The sequence below is a fragment of the Triturus cristatus genome, chromosome 5_2, assembly GCF_964204655.1.
Source record: "Triturus cristatus chromosome 5_2, aTriCri1.1, whole genome shotgun sequence".
Classification (NCBI taxonomy): domain Eukaryota; kingdom Metazoa; phylum Chordata; class Amphibia; order Caudata; family Salamandridae; genus Triturus; species Triturus cristatus.
In genome coordinates this window covers 336,028,012-336,051,543 of record NC_140588.1, presented here as the reverse complement: position 1 = coordinate 336,051,543, position 23,532 = coordinate 336,028,012, and the positions used below count along the sequence as shown (strand labels likewise).

Here is a 23,532-nt window from a genome sequence, read left to right as displayed (position 1 = left end):
TTAGCTGGTTCTAAATCACCATCAACCAGTCCATCTAATTGGTCAATCGACCAAGTGGTGGAGTGCCTTGATGCTAAAGTTAGGATTCTATAGGTACGGATGTATATAATATATAATGTAAAGACATTTTCTTCATAGGTAACAAGGTACCACACATGTCCAGCGCTTCTTTTTCCTTCTGTGTGGAGACTTGAGTGAGGCGTATGAGTGTTGGTGTTATGGGCCCCACCAAGGAATGCGTGCGTGAATGAGTGAGAGTGATGACGGGTCTGTGACGCAGGGAGGATATGTAAATTTGCCCTTTCCGCTGGAGCACAGGCAACGAGCAGGCAACGAGCAACGAGCACCTCGGCTTGTAAATCCCCCAGGGAGCTTTATGGATCAAAGCTCACAGGTTCCGTACGGGCACATAACATCGGAAGACGGCAGCCATTTCGAAGCAGCTCCTCTCGTGGGCAGAGCGTCGGTGAATCAGGAGACGCTACGGCAACGTGCGTGGGTCACGTCTGTCGCATCCCATCTACTCCGCAAGAAGCATTGCATTTTTGTTTAACAGAAAATCACACTTAGAACCAGTATATAAATATATTACCTGCTGGCGGTCGCCAGTAGGTAGTTATAGTTAGGACCTATTATCTATAGGAAAATCATAACATTCTTTTCCCAATAACTTTGGCGTCGGTTGACGAATCTTCGCGAAATTTTCAAAACTCGTATCGTAAAAGTTTCAGCGTGATTCGGCAAGCAGAGGCCAAGAAAAAAGGGGGGTTCCAAAACGTGTTTTATCCATGTTAATTCCCATAGGAAACTTTAGACATGGCTACAGCCCGAACTGCTGAACGGAATTACACCAAATTTGGCGAAAAGGTAGCCCTTGGTTCAGAAAGATCCCTTTTTGTTAAAAGGTGTAAATCCGTTCAGTAGTTCATGAGAAATCAGAAAAAGAAAAAGTTCAATATCTGGGCGGAGCCTAACAATACATCTCATCGTGAGATCTGATTGGCTGTCAGCACTTCATCCTGGAATTGCTGGCAGCCATCTTGGGACCAATATACATGATAGTACCCCATTGAAATGCATTGTAGTGAATCGAAGATTTTGAGGGTTACCAAAAGGAGAACTATAAAGGGTGATAACAGACTTTAGTTACATTAGAATTAATTTGTTGATGGTACCATACTAATTTCAGGAATTGTGGTGTGTTCTAAGTTGATTTTACCCTGTGAAAAACCTTCTGCTGGGATATCATGAATCATGTTTGAGAGAAAACTGAAGCTAAAATGAGAGCATATTTTCTGTAAATACACATTATCTTTCACAGTCATGTGAGAATGAAGTCAGTCATTCTCAGTAAATCATGTACATCCAACAAGGGCAGAGACTGTCAGTTGATTCCTTTGTGTTCTACTGCAGCTTCCCAGAGTGTTCTAAAGAACAACTAGAGTGCTAACAGCCTTACTTATGACAAAAGTATGGCACACCTGAAGCCATCTCGATTGGAATAAACTGGTAACACTTAAAACATTTAATTTAAAAAGGAACAAAATGATGGGGTTCATTTTGTCAAAGAAATTATGGTTAGTGCTATAGAAAGAAAAATTAGGATATGTTTCAAGTGTGATCTCAAATATCTTCCTGTTATATTTCAACAGGAGCAGCCTGTCAGTTGATGCCTTTGTGTTCTACTGCAGCTTCCCAGAGTGTTCTAAAGATCAACTAGAGCGCTAACAGCCTTACCTATGACAAAAGTATGGCACACCTGAAGCCATCTTGATTGGAATAAACAGGTAACACTTAAAACATTTAATTTAAAAAGGAACAAAATGAAGGGGTTCATTTGGCATAAAAATTATGGTTAGTGCTGCAGAAAGAAAATTTAGGGCATATTTTAAGTGAGAGCTCAAATCCTCTTCTATTTCATTAGAAAATTCTGACACGCAGACTGAAACAATCACTTTCAATACCAGCAGTAGACTTTCAGTTAACTCCCTGGTGAGCAGTAGCTTTGCTACAGTGATCTAATGAACAACTAGAGTGCTAACATTCTGAATTTATGGCAAATGTGTGACACATATGAATGCCTTCTTGATGGAATCAAAGTAAAAAACTGAAAGCATTTCCTACTGAGGAGACTGCAGTAAATAAGTAAATTAGGAAACTTCATAACAAATAAGTCTCCCAAGATGGCCACCAGAGAAAAAAAGAGCCCAAATGTAGCACAAATATCACCCAGATGTAGCCCACATATAGCCAAATGACAGAAGTGTGCAAAACACTTTTTATTTTTAGTTTTTCTGCAGTTTTATATTGTGCAGACTGGTCAGGTATTGGAGCGTTACATCTTACTTGGACCCCTTATTGCGTATTTTGCACGAGGTACATGAGATTGATCTTGAGAAACATTGAACTTTACGATTCTGTTACCCTGAAGTTGCTCTGAACCGGGCTTTGCAACACTCGTTTTTACCTATTGGTTTAAATTAATTCTCACTGTATTGTATTAGGAAAGAGGATTTACTGTTTTTATGTACACTTTTATGATCTATGTTTCTAAATCAGATCGAATAAAGTTTAAAGAATTCTATGGCAGTACGGAGGCGAGGATTATGCATATCTTTCCTCACTTTATTTGCATAGCAGTTCAAAGAAAACGTAACACAACAATCATTAAACGAAAGACTACACAACCCATGAAAAATTAGGGGGGTAGTCTCCAAGGCAGCTATAGTCCAATCATATCACAGTCCATCGTATTTTTTTTTCGTGACGTCCCTTCCGCTTCCTCTTTCTTCACTGCTCGTCAGTTAAGTGCATTCCTTACATTCTTGGTTTAATCTGACGTTGTTGCTGTGTGTATAGCGATTTCTTGTGCACGTTATTAGCATTATTGCCTTGGTATTGTTTCATATTCCCTGCGCAGCAGGCTCTTGCCCGAGAGCGTTCTCCCCCTCGCAGTTTCTCCCGCCGTACGCTCTGCACGTGGTGAGATCCTGTCAGGCGCGTCTGGTCCGAGCGAGGCAGCTCCGTCGAGCGCACCTGCTGGTTTTACGCGCGTTTGGGAATCCGGTTACTCCTTTAGTGTCCGCTTAATTCCCGACCAACCCTCGCCTAATTTTGACACCGCTACGCGGTGATTTCCCCACACGGCCATGTTAGTGACCAGCGCCACGTGGTGGTGGTAATTGGTATTGCGCCTCAGTCTATTCTTATAACAGCTTCGGGGAAAGCCCAGCTGTTGGAGCACCGGCGAGGGGGCTGCCTTAAGGATTTTAGGGGCATTTGTTCTGTGCTCACACCCTCTGCTATGATGTCTTCTCCAGAAGACCATTTTTACTCCTCCTACCAGGAAGTGGAGGAAGAATGGCCCTCCAACTTCTCCCTCCAGCAGTGGATCAAGCCCTCTCTCTGGCTATTTCTAGAGCCTCTTAGGGATCAGGTTGATAAGCTGGCGAAAAGCATCCCTGGGGTGTTCAGTGACCCAGATCTGGTGGTGGCGGGTTCCAGTAGCTCCCAGATGGGGAATAAAAGGGCCGTTAAGCATAATGCGGGGCACTTGGAAGGATTTGATAAATTTATGGAGACCTTCCTCAAGAATGCGCGAATGCTAAAACATGCACCCTACTGGGAGGAGGAGTCCGGAGAAAATTTTGACACTGTCACCACTATTGTAGACCCCAACGGCGGGTTTCCCTTAGAGGGAGAGGGTGTATTGTAGGATGATTTCTCCTCCGATGAGGATAAGGACTCGGGGCGTCGCTGGCATTCAGAGTCCCACTCCTCTCAGTCCCGGGGATGGGGGATGGGTTCCACTCGGACATGTTCGAGCCTACTCAAATTTACCAACGTAGGTCGGCGTAGTGGACCCCTGACACCAAAGTGGCAGAGTATGTGGTGGGGAAAATCCATCAACCCATTGAAAGGGAGGTCAGAAATAGGATGAGGGGAGAATGCCCCAGGCCCTCAATGAAGGGGAAGGTGGCACACACGCCTGAAATTGATGAGAATCTATGTACCTTTTTCTCCAAGTATATGAGGGATTCCAAAAAAGGAATTGATAGGTCTTGGACGTGGTATGGCCCTTGACCAAATTTATTCAATTGGTGGAGCGTTCAAAAGAGTCAGGATCCCCTTTGTCCACGGATATTGTGGCTGGTTGGGTGCACTACCCTAAACCCTAAAACACTACCCCCTCCACTACCCAAACACCACTGCACTGCCCTAAACACTACCCCCCAGCACGACACACTACACTACCCAAACATAACTGCACTACCCTAAACCCTAACACACTACTACCAGCACGACTCCCTACACTACCCAAACACTACTGCACTACCCTAAATCTACCCTAAACCCTAAAACACTACCCCCAGCATGACCCCCTTCACTACACAAACACCACTGCACTGCCTTAAACCCTAAAACACTACCCCAGCACGACCCCCTACACTACACAAACACCACTGCACTACCCTAAACACTAAGGGCCTCATGTAGGTAGCCATGTGGCAGACATACATGCCCTTAGGGCATGTATGTGCGCCACATGTGCACACATGCACGAATCAGGGGTGCAACAGGGTGTCAATGTGACACCCTGCCACCCATGATTATGCTTCCCCTATTACCGATTCGGTATTTACCGAATCGGTAATAGTAAATGGCTTCCCATTCATTCCTATGGGCCTCCAGGCCCATAGGAATGAATGGGAAGGGATGCATTATTACCGATTCGGTAAATACCGATTCATAAATACCGATATTTACCGAATCGTAATAATTACCGATTGTTTACCTACATACTATTTACCGATTCATAAATACCGAATCGGTAAAATTCGGTATTTATGAATCGGTAAATAGTATGTTACCTACATATGGCCCTAAATCTACCCCCAGCATGACCCCTACACTACACAAACACCACTGCACTACCCTAAACCCTGAAACACTACCCCCAGCACGACCCCCTTCACTACCAAAACACAACTGCACTACCCTAAACCCTAAAACACTACCCCCAGCACGACCCCCTTCACTACCCAAACACCACTGCATGACCCTAACCCCAAAAAACAACCCCCTACACTACACAAACACCACTGCACTACCCTAAACACTAAAACACTAGAACCCAGCACGACCCCCTACAGTACACAAACACCACTGCACTACCTTAAACCCTAAAACACTACCCCTACACTACACAAACACTCTGCCCGGATGCTGCCTTTCCTCTGTCAAGCGCTAAGAGACCTGTTGGTGTATATGCGCTATACAAAAATAGAATACAAAATACACCACTGCACTACACTAAACCTTAAAACACTACCCCAGCATTACCCCCTACACTACACAAACACCACTGCACTACCCTAAACCCTAAAACACTACCCCAGCACGACCCCCTACACTACACAAACACCACTGCACTACCCTAAACACTAAATCTACCTCCAGCATGACCCCCTACACTACACAAACACCACTGCACTACCCTAAATCCGAAAACACTACCCCAGCACAACTCCTTACACTACACAAACACCACTGCACTGACCTAAACCCTAAAACACTACCCCCAGCACGACTCCCTACACTACCCAAACACCACTGCACTACCCTAAACCCTAAATCTACCCCAAGCACAACCCCCTACACTACCCAAACACCACTGCACTACCCTAAACCATAAAACACTACCCCCAGCACGACCCCCTACACTACACAAACACCACTGCATTACCCTAAAGCCTAAAACACTACCAACAGCATGACCCCTTACACTACTCAAACACCACTGCACTGCCCTAAACCCTAAAACACTACCACAGCATGACCTCCTACACTACCCATATACCACTGCACTACCCTAAACCCTAAAACACTACCCCCAGCACGACCCCCTACACTACTGCACTACTCTAAACCCTAAAACACTACCCCAGCACGACCCCCTACACTACCCAAACACTACTGCACTACCCTAAACCCTAAAACACTACCCCCAGCACGACTCCCTACACTACCCAAACACCCCTGCACTACCCTAAACCCTAGAAAAAAAACACCTCATGCCCAATCACCCTTGCCTCTCACTCCTTGTGGTTCCTCTCTCCTCGTGGTTCCTACTTCACGTCGTCTCTAAGGGGCGGTGCACGTCGTTGTGAGGAAACGGAACAGCCTCTGTTTCCTTACAACAACGTGGATCGTCTACATGTTTTCTAGAATGCATGGTCATTTACCATACATAACTTTACAAAAAAATTTGTTGTAAAAGAATGTGTGGTAAATGACCATGCGTTCTAAAAAAAATGTGTAGTAATGACTTCGCGATGTACAACGCATGCGCGGTAATGCATGCGTTGTAATGGTATCGCGAAGTAAAAAAGTCGTTGTAACGATCGAAGCTGGCCCCAGGAATGTGTTTTTTTTTTACCAAAAAGAGCATTCCCAGCAGTTGTATTGTGAAAGTGTCCACGTGGCCTGGTTTCACTTCCGGTGAGAAAGTGGAAGAGATTGTTTGGATCTAAGGGAGTTCTGTTGTTGGACAGGGCCGGCACAACACATCATCAGAAAACATAGCTAATGGAAAGCGTCCTCCCTGAAGTGTGGAGCAGTGCCATGAGAGGTCAACGAGTGTGCGTCCCACCGTAGTATGACCGTACCGTGTGACCCATGTGCCGCCTCCAGTGTACGGGAGGCAGAAGCGGCATCGCTGGTCCTCTTGAAGACCGTTGTAGCACTAATTCTACATTTTGGTACTAGGGCATTTTAACTTTGTTGTTCCTGCCAGATACAAAGAGAAGATCCTGTGTTATTCAGTGCCCTCGTTACCTTTTTTGTGGGTTGTGGTGCTTGTCACTTTGCTGCCCCGCCGGTGCACACGACTGGGCACCCCACCTCGTGTGCCATCTGCAGGGCCTCTGCCCTCAGATCACTGGTTTCGGTTTCTGGAGTGGCAACATAAACAGTTGCTCCCAAAGGACTAGCCTGAACACTGAGGTGAATATCCCCTGCACAAGCATTCCACGGAAATTCTTTCCTAGCTCTCCCACGTCAACGAGGACGTCATAATAGCACGGCTCCGCTCGTGACACTGTATGACATCATCGGAGCCATAAGAGGACCTCATCGGCGTGCTAACGTCAGTTCCACCCATTTTTTCTGTGCCACCGAGGCAAACAGGCGGACCGAGACATTTTCACATGTATACATAGTATAATAAATATATATATATTCACTGAAAAAACATAGGTTTTAGGCACTTTATAGTTAGAAATTAGCATTAAAAAAACCTTAGAAATTCACTGAAAAAAACATAGGTTTCAGGGGCGTTATAGTTAGTTGGACATTTCACTCAAAACCATAGAAAAATCCCTGTTATAGTTAGTTCAGCTAACTATAACTCGCGCGCCCGCAATGCACTGCTGATGACGTCACATATTACATCACTCATGACATGGTCAGTGACATCACTCATGACATCACTGATGACATCTCAAATGACATCACTGATGACATCATCCAGTGAATGTGTGTTTTTCTGAAAATTAAATATGTTTTATATATGTATATCTCAAGGTCGATGGAAGAATAAATGGGTATATAAGTGTATAAATGGATGATTTTTGTTTGTAAAATTGATTGTATAACTGACTGATTAAGTGTATCTTAGTGAATATATGGGTTAGTGAGTAATGTTTAAATATGTAAATATCTGTATCAGTCTCTCACTTTGTGTGTAAGTGGCTGCATGGGTTGGTGAGTAGTTACATGAGTGTCTATATGGGTTATTAGTTGGTTTTTTGAGTATCAGTATGAGTGTCTGAGTGTCTGTATGGTTCGGTGGGGGGTATTACTTAGTGCATAGATGCATGACTGAGTGACTCACTGTTTGTATGTGTTGAAGACAGCATGTGTGCAGGACTGTATAGTTGGATGAGTGTGTGTATGGGTGTGTTAGTGAGTGAATGACTGTCTCAATAGTGTCTTTATGAGTAACTACATATGTTTTAAACTAGTATATGTGAATATTGGTGCATATAAGTGAGTATATGTGAGAGTGAGAGATTGGAAGAGTTCCTGTACAAATAAGTAGGTGTTTCTATAAGTGATTGTTTAAGAGAGTAAGTATGTGTAAGTTTCTGTAGAGGTAAGTGTGGTAGTGTGTGTATAACTGTATATGCAAGTAAATGGATGTTTGATACTTTGTTTGCATGTGTGATTATGTGTGTGAGTAACTCTATGGATGAGTGGTGGTGTGTAACAGGATGCATAGGTATATGAGTACATATGATGAGTGAGTACATGTATGAGTGACTGTATAGGGACTGTTGGTGAATGAGTGGATGTGTGTGTGTAGATCTTGGAATTACTGAATAGGTGTGTTGTAACTGGTATTGGTATGTCCATTGTTTTGAAAATGTTAGTTTGTATTTTTGAGTGTGTGTATCAAAGGTTATATTAGGGTGAGAGGAGGTCTGCCACTCTATCACAAGGATGATGTCATCAGTGATGTCATTTGAGATGTCATCAGTGATGTCATGAGTGATGTCAGTGACCATGTCATGAGTGATGTAATATGTGACTTCATCAGCAGTGCATTGGGGGCGTGCGAGTTATAGTTAGCTGAACTAACTATAACAGGGAATTTATATGGTTTTGTATGAGTAAAATGTCCGACTAACTATAACGCCCCTGAAACCTATGTTTTTTTCAGTGAATATATATCATACGTAACTCCTCCAAAGAAAGAGCAGAGGCCACAGTAGGGGAAACCATGGAGGCATCTTTATTCAAAAATATACAGCATGGCGAATGCATTTCGGCTGGATTAGCCTTCTTCAGCGCCAGGAGTGTTCAGGAGGTATGAACGCCATCGTAGATTTGATTGTCCTGTCACAAGCTGATTGGTTGTGGTCCGCTCCGCTCCAAAGCAAGTGCCTTCACTCACCTGCTGCAGATCACATATAACATGTGAACTGCAAGTCCCAGAATGCTGTATCGTTTCCAGGTAGGTAATGCAGGAGTGACCAAATGGTTATGCGGAAAACAGGGCACCACGATACCGTTAGGACCAATTTCCTGTATGGTACTTGAACTCAGGCGCCCCCTTGGGTCTCCCAACAGCATCAACCCCCGAGAATCCTTTCGGCGGGGGCAAGTCTGGCAGTCCATCGCGCCCAGTGTGGAGTTAATAACTCCAACACCGCCCCATCTCCTCCCCCGGGGATCTTTATGAATCATAGCTCACAGGTTCCATACGGGCACATAACATCGGAAGACGGCAGCCATTTTGAAGCAGCTCCTCTCGTGGGCGAAGCATCGGTGAATCAGGAGACGCTACGGCAATGTGCGTGGGTCGCGTCTGCCGCATCCCCTCTACTCCGCAAGAAGCATTGCATTTTTGTTTAACAAAAAATCACACTTAGAACAAGTATATATATATATATATATATAAATACATATATATATATATATATATATATATAACATATATATATAGTTATAGTTAGGGCCGAGTTCCCATAGGAAATCTGAAAATTCTATTTTGAATAACTTTGGCGCCGGTTGACTTATCTTTGTGAAATTTTCAAAACTAATGGGGCGCTCCGCTCAGCTCCTACCCTGAAAGTCTCGGGGTGATTCGTCAAGCGAGGGCTGAGAAAAAAGGGGAGTCCCAAAACGCGTTTTCCCCATGCATTTTCCCATGGGACCTTTAGTCGAAGGTACAGCCCGAACGGCTGAACGGAATTACTTGAAATTTGGCAAAGAGGTAGTCCTCAGGTCAGGCATGTGCCTTTTGCATATATGGTGTCAATCTGTTCAGTAGTTCCTGAGAAAATTGCAGTTAAATGTACATAAATATCTATATGCACGCACCGTGCGCGCACGGTGCTCGCACCAAATGTGCGCGAGCGTAATTCTGATTGGTGGTTAGATGTCAGTCAACATTCGAATCGGTCGAAATCAGGAAGTGTCGGACGCCATTTTGTGTGTGGCAGTGAAAAAGAAAGGCGGAGAACGTGAAAAGGGGGCAGGGTAGAGAGTTCATGACCCCCTAGCCTTTGTCAGGGGGTCCCTGAAGGGTGAAAAAACATTTTATTTTTTTTCAAAAAATCGCAGGGTGCGCGCACGGTGAAAAACCCTTTAAAAAAAAATAATTTTAAACTGTTTATAAGTTTATAGAAGATATTAACTATGCTGTTCAACTTTATCCAAATAAAAAAAAAAAGAGCTGAGCCATTCCATATTACAGGATACAGTCAATCTATAACTATATACATAGGTAGTTTATTGTAAAATAAATATATAAAAAATATAATACATACATAAATTAGCATTTAAAACCTTACAAATTGACTTAAAAAACCATAGGTTTCACACACGTTATAGTTAGGAATTAGCATTTAAAAAACCTTGCAAATTCACTGAAAAAACCATAGGTTTCACACATGTTATAGTTAGCTGGACGTTTCACTCGTAAAAAACCATTGAAATTCCCCCGTTATAGTTAGTTCAGCTAACTATAACTTGCGCGACCGCAATCCACTGCTGATGACATCACATATTACATCACTCATGACATGGTCAGTGACATCACTGATGACATCACTGATGACATCTCAAATGACATCACTGATGACATCACTGATGACATCATCCAGTGAATATGTGTCTTTCTGAAAAATAAATATTTTTTATATATGTATATCTAAAGGTTAATGGAAGAATAAATGGGTAAATAAGTGTCTAAATGGATGTTTTTTTTTGTAAAATTAATTGTATAACTGACTTATTAACAGTATCTTAGTGAATACAGTGATGTAATATGTGACATCATCAGCAGTGGATTGCGGTCGCGCGAGTTATAGTTAGCTGAACTAACTATAACGGGGGAATTTCAATGGTTTTTTACGAGTGAAACATCCAGCTAACTATAACATGTGTGAAACCTATGGTTTTTTCAGTGAATTTGCAAGGTTTTTTAAATGCTAATTCCTAACTATAACGTGTGTGAAACCTATGGTTTTTTAAGTGAATATATATATATATATATAGATACATATTCTTGGATTCCCTCGCCTCCTTCGTTCCTCTGGAGAAAGTCACGGCACCACAGCAGGGTAAAGTTCAAATTTTATTTATTAAGACACCATTGTGCAAAAGTGCAGGGGTTAGGACGGCCTACGCGTTTCGGCTACCATTAGCCTTCTACTGGACCATAGAGTCCCCAGTGTCTAGACAGTATTTAAAGTGCTATGTGCTATTGCCCTTGTTTGTGTTTATTAAAAACACTAGACTGTTCACCTCAACAAAATAACATGGCACAATTCTGTCGCCATTTTTCCTCTTCTTTTCACTGTGAAGTACATTTAAAGGATAAAGTGCAAGTGCCATATGTTCATCTAAGAATTTTTACCTCTAAGAGTTTTTTGAGCCGTCATTACTACAATCATACATTTGTATATCCAAACAGTAATTTGTCACAACACCAATAAGAGAAGGATAGAAAATTAAAAGAAGGACAGAAAATTAAGGATAAAAAATTATTACAAAAGTTGCGATTTCTGAAGGCCTTTACTAATCCGGCCATTCTCTAACCTTCTTTTTCCATCTCCTTTTAACTCCTCTTTGATAGTTATCTGGGTATCAACCACACATTTTCATCTACCCATATTATAGTAAAGTACTTTTAAAAAGAGATAATACATTTTGACATTTACCATCTCTTATCAGTTTGTGAATGGATAACAATGTACTAATCCCAATAATGACAGATCAACTTACAATGTCTAAGTTGTAGTTCCAACAAGTGCCTCAATCAAATTTCCTCCCAATACTTAAATTAATGACCATCATTTTAATCTTATACAGTTCCTACATTTTATCTGGTAATTATAATGAAAAATAATAATAATAATTCATTCTTTTTCTTTGTGAAGTACATAACCAGATCTATGTGTTCAACATTTTTTTAAACATGTTTAAATCCATTGCTTAATGTATATGTACTAGTTGTTCCACCATTTCATCTGGAGGTACCGGGAGTATATGTACTAGTTGTTCCACCATTTCATATGGAGGTACCGGGAGTATGCAAACAACAACTTACGACATGAGGATTCAATTCATACCCCATCTTCCTCTTAGGATAATTTCTACATGATTTCAATAGTCTACATATTCATTTGTCAAGTCCATTGTCCAGGTTAGACAACGAAGTTCATTAATACGTATTTGCCAAACAATTCAACTCGTAAGCAAAAAAGAAGAAGGAGAAGGGTAAAAGAGAGAGTAAGTTCATCTTCAAATTCAAAACAGATCAAATACAGTGTGCCTTGATTTTTTACAGATGTACAAATAGTTCTGCGTCAAGATTATGTCCGTGTGGATACTCTGTGCCCATCGCTAATATTAATCTTGTTTCCATTATACGCAGTTTTGGAGTTCGATCACCACCTCTCTCAGCAGGTTTCACAATTCTAATTCCTGAATATCTCAATTGGCTGTTGTCACTTTGATGGTATTCGTGAAAATGTTTTGCCATTGGATAGTCCGGATCTTTATTTTTTATAGCACGTAGATGTTGCAAAATCCGTAACTTTAATTTGTTAATTGTGCTACCCACATAGTATTTCTTACAAGGGCACACTAATCTGTAAACTACATATTTTGACTCACATGTTATGTGATCTAAAAAATGTTCTGTTTTACCATTTTGTAATTCATAATTTGTTATATTGGAACCATGTTCACATGCACGACATTTAGCACATTTCCAGAACCCTGGTGTGTTTAGCCATGAGATCTTTTTTGGCTCTCCTTTCTCCAGATGACTTTGAGTTAAGATGTCTCTTAAAGATGCTGTTCTTCGATAAGTTATACTGGGATGAACTGTTAAGCTCTCTTTCAATGTATCATCTAGTCGTAGGATTTCCCAGTTCTTGTTTATCACTTTTTTCAGAACTCCACTTTGATTATTAAAATCCATGATTAGACATGTTGTGTTCTCTGTTGTATCCTCTTTTTCATCAGCTTTTCTTTTTGAGGGTACTAAGAGGTCAGTTCGTTTTTTCAAACAGACCCTAGATTTTGCATTCATGATCACATCCAATGGGTATCCCCTCTCCAAGAAACGACAGCTCATCTCTTCAATTTCAAGTTCCAGATCTTCAATTTCCGAGCAATTTCTTTTTGCCCTTAACATTTGACCATAGAGTATGCTCCATTTTAAATTCAGTGGATGTCCACTGTTGGCATGTAATATGCTATTACATGACGTCGGTTTTCGATGCATTTTGGTGCAAATCCCATTATTCTTGATGAAGACTTCTACATCTAAGAAGATGATACTGGTGTCACTTATTGCAGATGTGAAGTTCAGATTATAGTCATTTACTTCGAGAGAGTCAATGAAGGCTTGCAGGTCTACACGGTTCCCGTCCCATATAACGAACAAATCGTCAATGAAACGACACCATGTTTTTATTTTAGAATGTTTTTTCTTTTCCTTTTCCAAAACCTCAGTTTCCCATACGGCCATCAGTAGATTTGCATACGTTGGGGCAAAAGATGTCCCCATTGCCGTGCCTTGTTTCTGCAAGTAAAGGTCACCCAGAAAGAGGAAAACATTGTGTTGCAGGCAGTAAATTAACATGTCTATTAGCATGGCAGTGTGTTCCAAATAGTTGATTGGTCGTGATTGCAGGAATTGTTGTACAGCTTTTGTTCCATCCTCATGTCTTATTGAAGTATATAATGAAGAAACATCTATCGTTGCCATTAAAAATCCTGTTTTCCATTCAATCATACTGATTTTGTTTAGAAAGTCCATTGTGTCTCTTAGATACGAGGGCAGACCGGTCACATAGTTCATCAAGAAAATATCTACAAATCTGGATGTTGTTTCTAAAAGTGAACCTATCAAACTGACTATTGGTCTTCCAGATGGCTTATGGATTGCTTTATGCACCTTCGGTAGAAAGTAAATCGTCGCTTTGATGGGGTGATCTGTTTTTAAATAAAGATATTCATCAAAATCAATTAAGTCCCTTTCCTTCCATCCGTGTAACATAGAATGGTATTCATTCATCCAGATTTCTGTTGGATCATGTTGAAGTATCTCATAATGATCTCTATTTTCCAATTGTATTTTTGCTTCTTCTATGTAATCAGACATGTTTTGAATCACAATATTTCCTCCTTTATCGGAGGCCTTTATAATGATCGTTGGATCATTTCTTAACTCTGTCATTGCTTTATATTCTCCCGGAGTTAGCTTCCAATCTTTTTTTCTCTTGACCCCTGATGTTGGTACGGTGGATATTTTGTTGATTTCTTCCACCATTATTTCATGGAACAGATCAAACTTATTTCCCGGTGGCAGTTGTGGACAGAATCTGGACTGTTTTTTAAGTCCACTTTCTCCTCCTTTGTTCGTGGCTATCCCCATGCTGTTACACAGATCTATATCCATTACGAGATTATGTTGACCATCTCCCATATTAGATCTTTCTTCTTCTTCCAATAATATTAGTGTTCTTAAGGCAGGTAGATCTTTTTGAGCAATAATAGATAATTCATTATTCTCAGAGTTTGGACCACTTGGTCGAGATGTTTTTTCTGCGAAATATTTTTTAAGCTTAACTTTCCGACAGAACTTATAGAGGTCGATTCTTGCATTAGATATGTCCATATCTTTGTTTGGGCAGTCGGACAATCCTCTATTGAGTAATTTGAGATGGGTTTCATTCAATATTTTTGTTGAGATGTTAATTACTGAATTATTATTCAAGAGGATTTTTTTCTTTTTCAGGGTTACTTCTGCTTTCCTCTTCCTCTTTTTGATTTTACTCCATCTTCTGCTCCTTCTGGTGGTATTTTGGATTGTCCTCTTCCCCATGCCGTTCCTCTGCCTCTTCCTCTCTGTCGCGTTATCATTTGTGCTAGTCGCATCTCTCCATGAAAATCCAATGGAGTTGCAGTTAGTTCTTCATCCGCTGAACTAAGATCTGAGCTATCCACCATGTCTGGTGTAGCAGTTCCTACATATTTGTCCATGACCACTCTGTTCCTCAATGTGTCATATTTGCGGGCAAATGTGTAAATGCGACCATTTGCATAATCCATCCTATCTCTGGTGAATTTATTTGCTTTTCTTTTTTCTACTTCTGTTTCATGTTTATTTATTTTTCTTTCCATATTGTCAATTGACTCCTTGTTCTCTTCATTAGTTGGAAATTTGGCTAATTCCTGTTCCAGTTCTTGAATTGTGCTTGAGATTCTCTCTAATTTTCTTTCAGCATGTATAATCAGTGTTCTCATCAGTTTAAATGAGCATTCATTAGTATCTTGTTGCCATTGTTTTATTAGATCTGGATCCAGATCATTCAGTGTGGGCATAATTAGTATTCAAAGTCCTCTTGGTACTCGCTTATATTCAATATATTTCTCTAATGTTGTTTTCTCCCACCATTTATTAATTTCAAGAATCCGATTTTGCTGCAGTTCTCTTAGTACACTGATTATTGTTTTTTGATCTCTTTCTCCTGTTGTTTCCCTGGTCATTGTGCTTGTTGATGGTGTGACATCATCATTTAATAGTTCACTCGCTCTCTGTAGGCGATTCTTAGACTTTTCTGCCATGTTTATTCAGTTGAGGTTTTAATTTTCTTATCCCTGTTAACAATTGCTATGGCGTTGATTATTTTCTATGTATAAGGGATCTGTTTGTCTGACTCCAGATTCAAACAGCATCCCAATAGCCCTGCTGTTTTTGTCAATTCTCATTCGTATTGACCAATTCACGATATGTTTATTTAGTCTCCCATGGTCTTCTGTTCACGTTTTTTTACGTTTTTTCACGTTTTTTTTAGGGAGTACTAAAAATAACTTGAGGATACAACACGGAGCGAGGAGTAATTTATAGCCTATTTCGTTTGTCCCTCCTCTCGGCTACTAACTCCTAGTGGTTAGTACGATAGCAGGTTACGGCGTGCCCCTGCTTCTCTCATGCCGCCTCCGCCGCGCTCCGAGCCGCACCGACAATGCCCACCCCCCGCCCACGTAATCACCACAGGAACGTCGCCGTCCGATGTCCGATGTCCGCGCGTTTTTCTCAACCCATCTGTTGAACGCGTTAATCTCCAAGCTGCAAACAGAGGCGTCGGCTTTATTTTCTCCACTATTGCCGATGTCGACTGGAATTGTACAGATGCTGCTTCACCTCGCTCGCGAGTGCCCGTGATGTGCATTTCCAGTCCCCGCACCATACATTCTTGGATTCCCTCGCCTCCTTCGTTCCTCTGGCGAAAGTCACGGCACCACAGCAGGGTAAAGTTCAAATTTTATTTATTAAAACACCATTGTGCAAAAGTGCAGGGGTTAGGACGGCCTACGCGTTTCGGCTACCATTAGCCTTCTACTGGACCATAGAGTCCCCAGTTTCTTGACAGTATTTAAAGTGCTATGTGCTATTGCCCTTGTTTGTGTTTATTAAAAACACTAGACTGTTCACCTCAACAAAATAACATGGCACAATTCTGTCGCCATTTTTCCTCTTCTTTTATATATATATATATTAGCGCTGTGGGCGAGCCAGGCGCTATACGACCCACATGGGGAGGGTTTTGAGCAGGGTGGAAGATAACTAGCACATGGCATATTGAAGACAACTTCTCTGAACACTTAGCATCACTTCCCCCTAAAAAAAATGAGACGCCGAGAAATAATAAAAGCAGTGCCAGGCAGAGGCGGGCGGTGTCATATAGTGAGGTGAGTGCGTTTCAGAGGCTTGTGGGGACATTGCACTTCATACATCTACTTTCTCAAACCACCCCATCCCTTTTCTAAAATTATAATATCGGCCCAAACAAGCAAGTGCCGTGCCAGTCTCTCTACGGGATTCGGTGCCCATGGGCAGAGGGTTACTGTAGACAGAGTGCGCATGAAAAAAACACCAGCCGCCAGACAGGGAGAGGGCACAGTTTCAGCAAATATCCCGCTGTATACCCTGAAAAACCTGCACCAACACCCCTATGAAAGGTCAGGTTGTAGCAGTGCCAACTAACTGACAAAATTCACTGCTAAGGGCACGGTGTGTGACCACAGAGCGACGCCTCAAAAATCGAAACCATCGGCTCCACAAAACACCCCGAGGCCTGTTGAATGGCGGACGGAGGCGCGCACTGCCCAGGGCATTAGCGATATATAAACAGCGGAGACTGGCAGTGCCCAGAGCGTTATACACTTCACAACGTTTAGGAAAGGAGTGCGGGGAACGAGGGCCGCAAAAACCACCACTCCTAAACTGCAGTATTCTGAAATAAAAGGCCAAGAATACATGTGCAGCCGCTGTGCAAGGGGCATGGCAGTATTATGGCCAACGGTCCGAAGGTGAGGACACATAAAACAGAACACCCTAAATCTGGACTAAACTCCCCCAAAAGATATTTTTGTCAAATAAAGTGATTAAAAAGTTTGGTTGGCACTGCCAGGCTCGGAGGCCGAGAAGGGGCGGTGTGACTAGCCAGCGGGCAGCAGCGCAAATCTCCTTTCAACATATACCTATAAAACATGGCGTAGACGAGCTAGACGGGCAGTGCTCGCGTACTGCGCACCAAGTGCGCACGCACGTGTCCCAAAAGGACTTGGCACTGCTAACCTGAACTGACCTGCCCCGCAGACCAAAAGTGATGGGTGAAACACGCATGCCAAACAAGCACCCACATTCTGGAAGTATTACCCCTCAGCAGCTCCCCAAATAAAGTGCATGCTCCCGTCATGTGTGCCCTGGCAGTGAGGCAAGCCGTGCCATCAGGCAGACACACGTGGAGTCGCAGTTTGCAAAGTCCGTGCCCACACCACAACAGCACAGTGGGCTGGCATTCTAAAGCCAGGGCACCATTGGCAGTGCCACCCTAAAATATGCTGAATGCTGAGGAGGCGAGGGGCACGCTTTCTAGACACAAAGGAAAGACAACTTTGAGAACAAGCATTTGCAATGCAATAGCCCTCACATTTATGAGAGTTTGAGCCATTGACATTGCAAATAACAATGCCTTTTATTTTTGTTTTCATTTTTAAAACATAAATAAAAGGCATTGTCATTAACAGTGCCAATAGTTTAAACTCACAAAAGACCTATTGCATTGCAAATGCTTGTTTTCTATGCTTTAAAAGCTAATAAAATTGAATATAAAATGACAAATGTGTTGTAGGTTGCACCATTTTTTCTCAAATTTTCTTGGGGGGAGAGCCCACCCAAAGCTCTCCTTTGGGTATTCTACCTTTACTATGCGGTGATTACTTCCTATTACCATTACTACGCATATTTTAGTTCGCAGATGCCATTACTTAGCATGCATATAGTTAGCATGCATTTACTTAGCATGCATTTACTTAGCATGTTCCATTACTTAGCATGCACTTACTACGCATAATGGAGTTACTGTGCAAATTAAAGTTTTGGGGTACAGGGGAATTTTTAGGGGTCAGGGTGAGTTAAGGTTTTGGGGTGTAGGGGGTATTTTTAGGGTTCAGGGTGCATTTAAGGTTTTGGGGTGCTGGGGTATTTTTGGGGTTCAGGGTGCGTTTAGGTTGTGGTGTGCTGGGGTAATTTTAGGGGTCAGGGTTGGTTAGGGTTTTGAGGTGGGGTAATTGTAGGTTTCAGGGTGCGTTTAGGTTTTGGGGTGCTGTGGTATTTTCAGGGATCAGGGTGGATTAGGGTTTTGGGGTACATGGGGTATTTGAGGGTTCAGGGTGCGTTTCCGGTTTTGGGGTGCTGGGGTATTTTTGGGGTTCATGGTGCATTTAGGTTTTGGAGTGCTGGGGTAATTTTAGGGGTCAGGGTTGGTTAGGGTTTTGGGGTGTAGGGGGTATTTTTAGGGTTCAGGGTGCATTTAAGGTTTTGGGGTGCTGGGGTGCTTTTTGGGGTTCAGGGTGGATTTAGGTTTTGGGGTACAGGGGTATTTTTAGGGTTCAGGGTGGGTTAGGGTTTTGGGGTGTAGGGCAGTATTTTTAGGGTTCAGGGTGCATTTTAATGTTTTGGGGTGCTGGGGTATTTTTGGGGTTCATGGTGCATTTAGGTTTTGGGGTGCTGGGGTAATTTTAGGGGTCAGGGTTGGTTAGGGGTTTGGGGTGGATTTAGGTTTTGGGGTACAGGGGTATTTTTAGGGTTCAGGGTGGGTTAGGGTTTTGGGGTGTAGGGCAGTATTTTTAGGGTTCAGGGTGCATTTTAATGTTTTGGGGTGCTGGGGTATTTTTAGGGTTCAGGGTGCATTTAAGGTTTTGGGGTGCTGGGGTACTTTTTGGAGTTCAGGGTGGATTTAGGTTTTGGGGTACAGGGATATTTTTAGGGGTAAGGGTGGGTTGGGGTTTTGGGGTGTAGGGGGTATTTTTAGGGTCCCAGGTGCATTTAAGGTTTTGGAGTGCTGGGGTATTTTTGGGGTTCAGGGTGCGTTTAGGTTTTGGGGTGCTGGGATAATTTTAGGGGTCAGGGTTGGTTAGGGTTTTGGGGTATAGGGGGTATTTTTAGTGTTCAGGGTGCATTTAAGGTGTTGGGGTACTGGGGTACTTTTTGAGGTTCAGGGTGCATTTACGGTTTTGAGGTGCTTGGGTATTTTTGGGATTAAGGTGTGTTTAGGTTTTGGGGTACAGGGGTATTTTTAGGGGTCAAGGTGGGTTAGGGTTTTGGGGTGTAGGGGATATTTTTAGTGTTCAGGGTGCATTTAAGGTTTTGGGGTGCTGGAGTATTTTTGGGGTTCAGGGTGTATTTAGGTTTTGGGGTGCTGGGGTAATTTTAGGGGTCAGGGTTGGTTAGGGTTTTGGGGTGTAGGGGGTATTTCTAGGGTTCAGGGTGAAATTAAGGTTTTGGAGGGCTGGGGTACTTTTTGGGGTTCAGGGTGGGTTTAGGTTTTGGGGTGCTGGGGTAATTTTAGTTATCAGGGTAGGTTAGGGTTTTGGGGAGTAGGGGTAATTTTAGAGTTCAGGGTACATTTAAGGTTTTGGGGTGCTGGGGTATTTTTGGGGTTCAGGGAGCGTTTAGGTTTTGGGGTGCTGGGGTAATTTTAGGTGTCAGGGTGGGAGAGGGTTTTGGGGTGCATGGGGTATTTTGAGGGTTCAGGGTGTGTTTAAGGTTTTGGGGTGCTGGGGTATTTTTGGGGTTCAGGGTGCATTTAAGTGTCAGGGTGGGTTTGGGTTTTGGGCTGCAGGGGGTATTTTTAGGGTTCAGGGTGCATTTAAGGTTTTGGAGTGCTGGGGCAGTTTGGGGGTGCTGGGGTAATTTTAGGGGTCAGGGTTGGTTAGGGTTTTGGGGTGTAGGGGGTATTTTTAGGGTTCAGGGTGCATTTAAGGTGTTGGGGTATTTTTGGGGTTCAGGGTGTGTTTAGGTTTTGGAGTGCTTGGGTAGTTTTAGGTGTCATGGTGGGTTAAGGTTTTGGGGTGTGGGGGTAATTTTAGGGTTCAGGGTGTGTTTAAGATTTGGGGTGCTGGGGTATTTTTGGGGTTCAAGGTGCGTTTAGGTTTTGGGGTGCTGGAGTAATTTTAGGTGTCAGGGTGGGTTAGGGTTTTGGGGTCCATGGGGTATCATGGGGTATTTTGAGGGTTAAGGGTTCAGGGTGCGTTTAAGGTTTTGGAGTGCTGGGGTATTTTTGGGGTTCAGGCTGCTTTTAGGTTTTGGGGTAATTTTAGGGGTCAGGGTTGGTTAGGGTTTTGGGGGCATGGGGTATTTTGAGGGTTCAGGGTGCGTTTAAGGTTTTGGGGTGCTGGGGTATTTTTGGGGTTCAGGGTGCGTTTAGGTTTTGGAGTGCTGGGGTAATTTTAGGTGGCAGGGTGGGTCAGAGATTTGGGGTGTAGGGGGTAATTTTAGGGTTCAGGGTGCATTCCAGGGGATAGGTTACTATTACAATTATTTTTTTGTTTTAAAGTACCAATAACACGTTGTAACGGTATGTGTAATAAGTAACTGCGAAGTAAAAGCATTTGTAATGTATTTGTATATATTTGTGAAGTAAAAGCATGCACACTAAAATCATGTGCAGTAAAGGTATTTGTGAAGCAAAAACTTCGAAGTAACGGTATGCTAAGTAACATCATATATTCCTCCTTTGTAGTGGTCAGGATTGCTCACTGCACTTGTTATGCACTGTATGGGGGCTGGTTAGACAACAATTTTATTTGTTTAGAGAGTTTTATATAGCGCCTACTAGACCCGAATTGGGCATAAGAGCGCTTTACACGAGCACCAGTTTCCTTACAGAAGGACACATTAATTTTTGTTAGGCAAGGGGAGATTAAGAGATTTGCCCAGAATCACAGGATGTTGAGCTTTGTAGCCAAGACTCGAACAGAGTTCCCCAGCTTCGAGGTCGACCGCTCTAGCCGCACGACTACCGGCCCTACTCTACTGTCTTCACAATATGACTTTTGTAAGCATATCAAACGGGGACATTGTTTAAATGCCAGGTCATTGTGAATATGAAGGCTATACACTTTTTATTCCCACTAAAGAGAAAAAATAGCCTGAAAATACAAGATAGAGTTTTCACAGAAAGGAAATTGTCTGGCTACAAACAGGAGGTACAAACAGTGCTAATTTCTATCCCATTTCGGGAGTCTGATACTTCTCGGCCTGCAGGTGTGAAGAGAGGGCAATGGAATTAAATGCTTCTAAGCTTTGGGGCCGTAGCTGCCATGGGTGCAGCAGGTGCAGTGGCACCGGAGCCCTAGCCCTGAGGTGTACCTTGAACCGTGATAAATACTGGATTTTACTACCACAACGGTCGTCAAAGGGGTCGTTTTCCTTGTTCGCACCAGGGACCTTTGTATCCATGCAAAAAAAGCACTGCTCTCTGTCCTGTCCTCAAACACTAGGTCTTAACGGGAAAATGGGGGTTCTGATAAAGGACAGGAAATAAGGTGCATAAAGCGTGGGAGGGACAGGGCAAAAGGTTAGAACATAGATGACATTCACCTTGTGGAGCGCCTGCACCAGAGCCTTGCACTCCTCTCGCGTTTTCAGGGAGTTCACACTTCCCTCGTTGGCCACCCGAACATTTTGTAAAGGCATGGCGATCCGCGTCGTTGCCTCCTTGGGCCCGCGGAGCAGATGGGTGCGCTCGCGCCGGTTACATGTCCGCCTTTAAAATCCAAGCATCCCGCACTTTCCGATGTCAAAGGAAGTGGGTGGGAGGTCCAGCCCCGCCTCCTCTTCCGAGTCGGTGCAGAGCAAAGCCGTGCGAGTCCCAGACCCGAGTACACGCCGAAATGCAAGGTGTATGTCACCTGTCACACCACCAGAATCCGTTTGTTTGTAAGAAACAACACGAGGACTTAAAAGCACAACTACAGAGGCACAGAGAGCCGCCACAATGAACATCGCTTGCTAATCCAAGGGATTAGAGCAGGACCTCAAGGTGAGGAAAACGATCTCATCTCATTATCCAGCGCTCTGATCCGTGCAAGCCCTTGTCGGAGCAGCCTTTTACACCGAGAAATGCTTTTATTTATTGTTACAATGGCAGGCCCAGAGCCACCGTGTATTCCATTTATCTCTTTGTATTATGATGGCAGTAAACTAGCGGAATAAAGCAAGTTTATGATGTACACAGGAGTATTGTAGATATGCAAGAAGCTTCAACAGCAGAGGATTCTTGTAGCTGACTGCGGGGTCAAAGGTCACAGACGCACTGGCCATAGGACCTTCAGCTCTGCTTGTTTCACTGTGAGTGATTCGCTGTGATCTCTTGAGCAGTGGACTCCTCTCAAGGACCTCGTGACAGGCGCTCTAGACGATTTTGTCGTCTACTCTTTAGGCCTGGGCAAAAATTTCGTTCCGTTCGCGGAAATTGCGATAATTTGACATTTTTGCGTTCCGCGGAGAGCGCGAAAATGTCAAAAATTCCGGTTTCCGCAGCTTGGCGATAATTTGTTTCTTGCTCGCGCTGTAAAATAATACATTCTCGCGCGCGCGCGATCGCCTTACCTGAATCCCTGCGTTCGCCGACAAGTTTTCTTGATCCGGTCGCGTTCTCCATGAGATGTTGTATTGTTTTTAGCCATTTGCGCTGTCTCGCGACAGTTCGCGCCCGCAGTGACGTCATGCGTCGCGCGATCACGTCTTTCTTCTCGCGATCATGCACCGCGAGAACAACTCAAATCAAGATGGCCGCGCCCGCAAGCAACCACATGGGTAAGTTGGCGACCCGCAACCATGCAGAAAATCTCGCGAACATGCCGGAAAAAAACTTCCGCATCTTCGCGATATTTCTGCTTGTTTGCGATAATTTTAAACATTCTCGCGATAATTTGCGAAGGTTAATTCCGCAAATTCCGCCCACCCCTACTACTCTTAAGCTGATAGAAGTACATAACATAGGTGACCTGACCATTGGTCATATCCAGTGCTTAATTTGTAAAAGAATAAGTGTTGGGGCCCAAATTGTTGCTCAGCAGCTCGCAGCAGACGCTGTCTAATGTCATTGATGGTGAATACCAAAGCTGCATGGTCTTGATTGCAGCTGATACGTT

The 23,532-nt window shown here is 43.1% G+C and overlaps 1 protein-coding gene across 1 annotated transcript in view; it reads right to left on the bottom strand.

Moving 5' to 3' along the window:
- LOC146822948 (regulator of G protein signaling 9-binding protein B-like) overlaps positions 1 to 22,287 on the bottom strand; it is a 165,987-nt gene extending 143,700 nt beyond the window's left edge. The window contains exon 1 of the mRNA XM_085606602.1: positions 21,977 to 22,287. Within this exon, the coding sequence (XP_085462728.1) occupies positions 21,977 to 22,072 (96 nt within the window). The 5' untranslated portion in view covers positions 22,073 to 22,287. The remainder of the gene's footprint in view (positions 1 to 21,976) is intronic.
- Between the last annotated feature and the right edge of the window lie 1,245 nt (positions 22,288 to 23,532).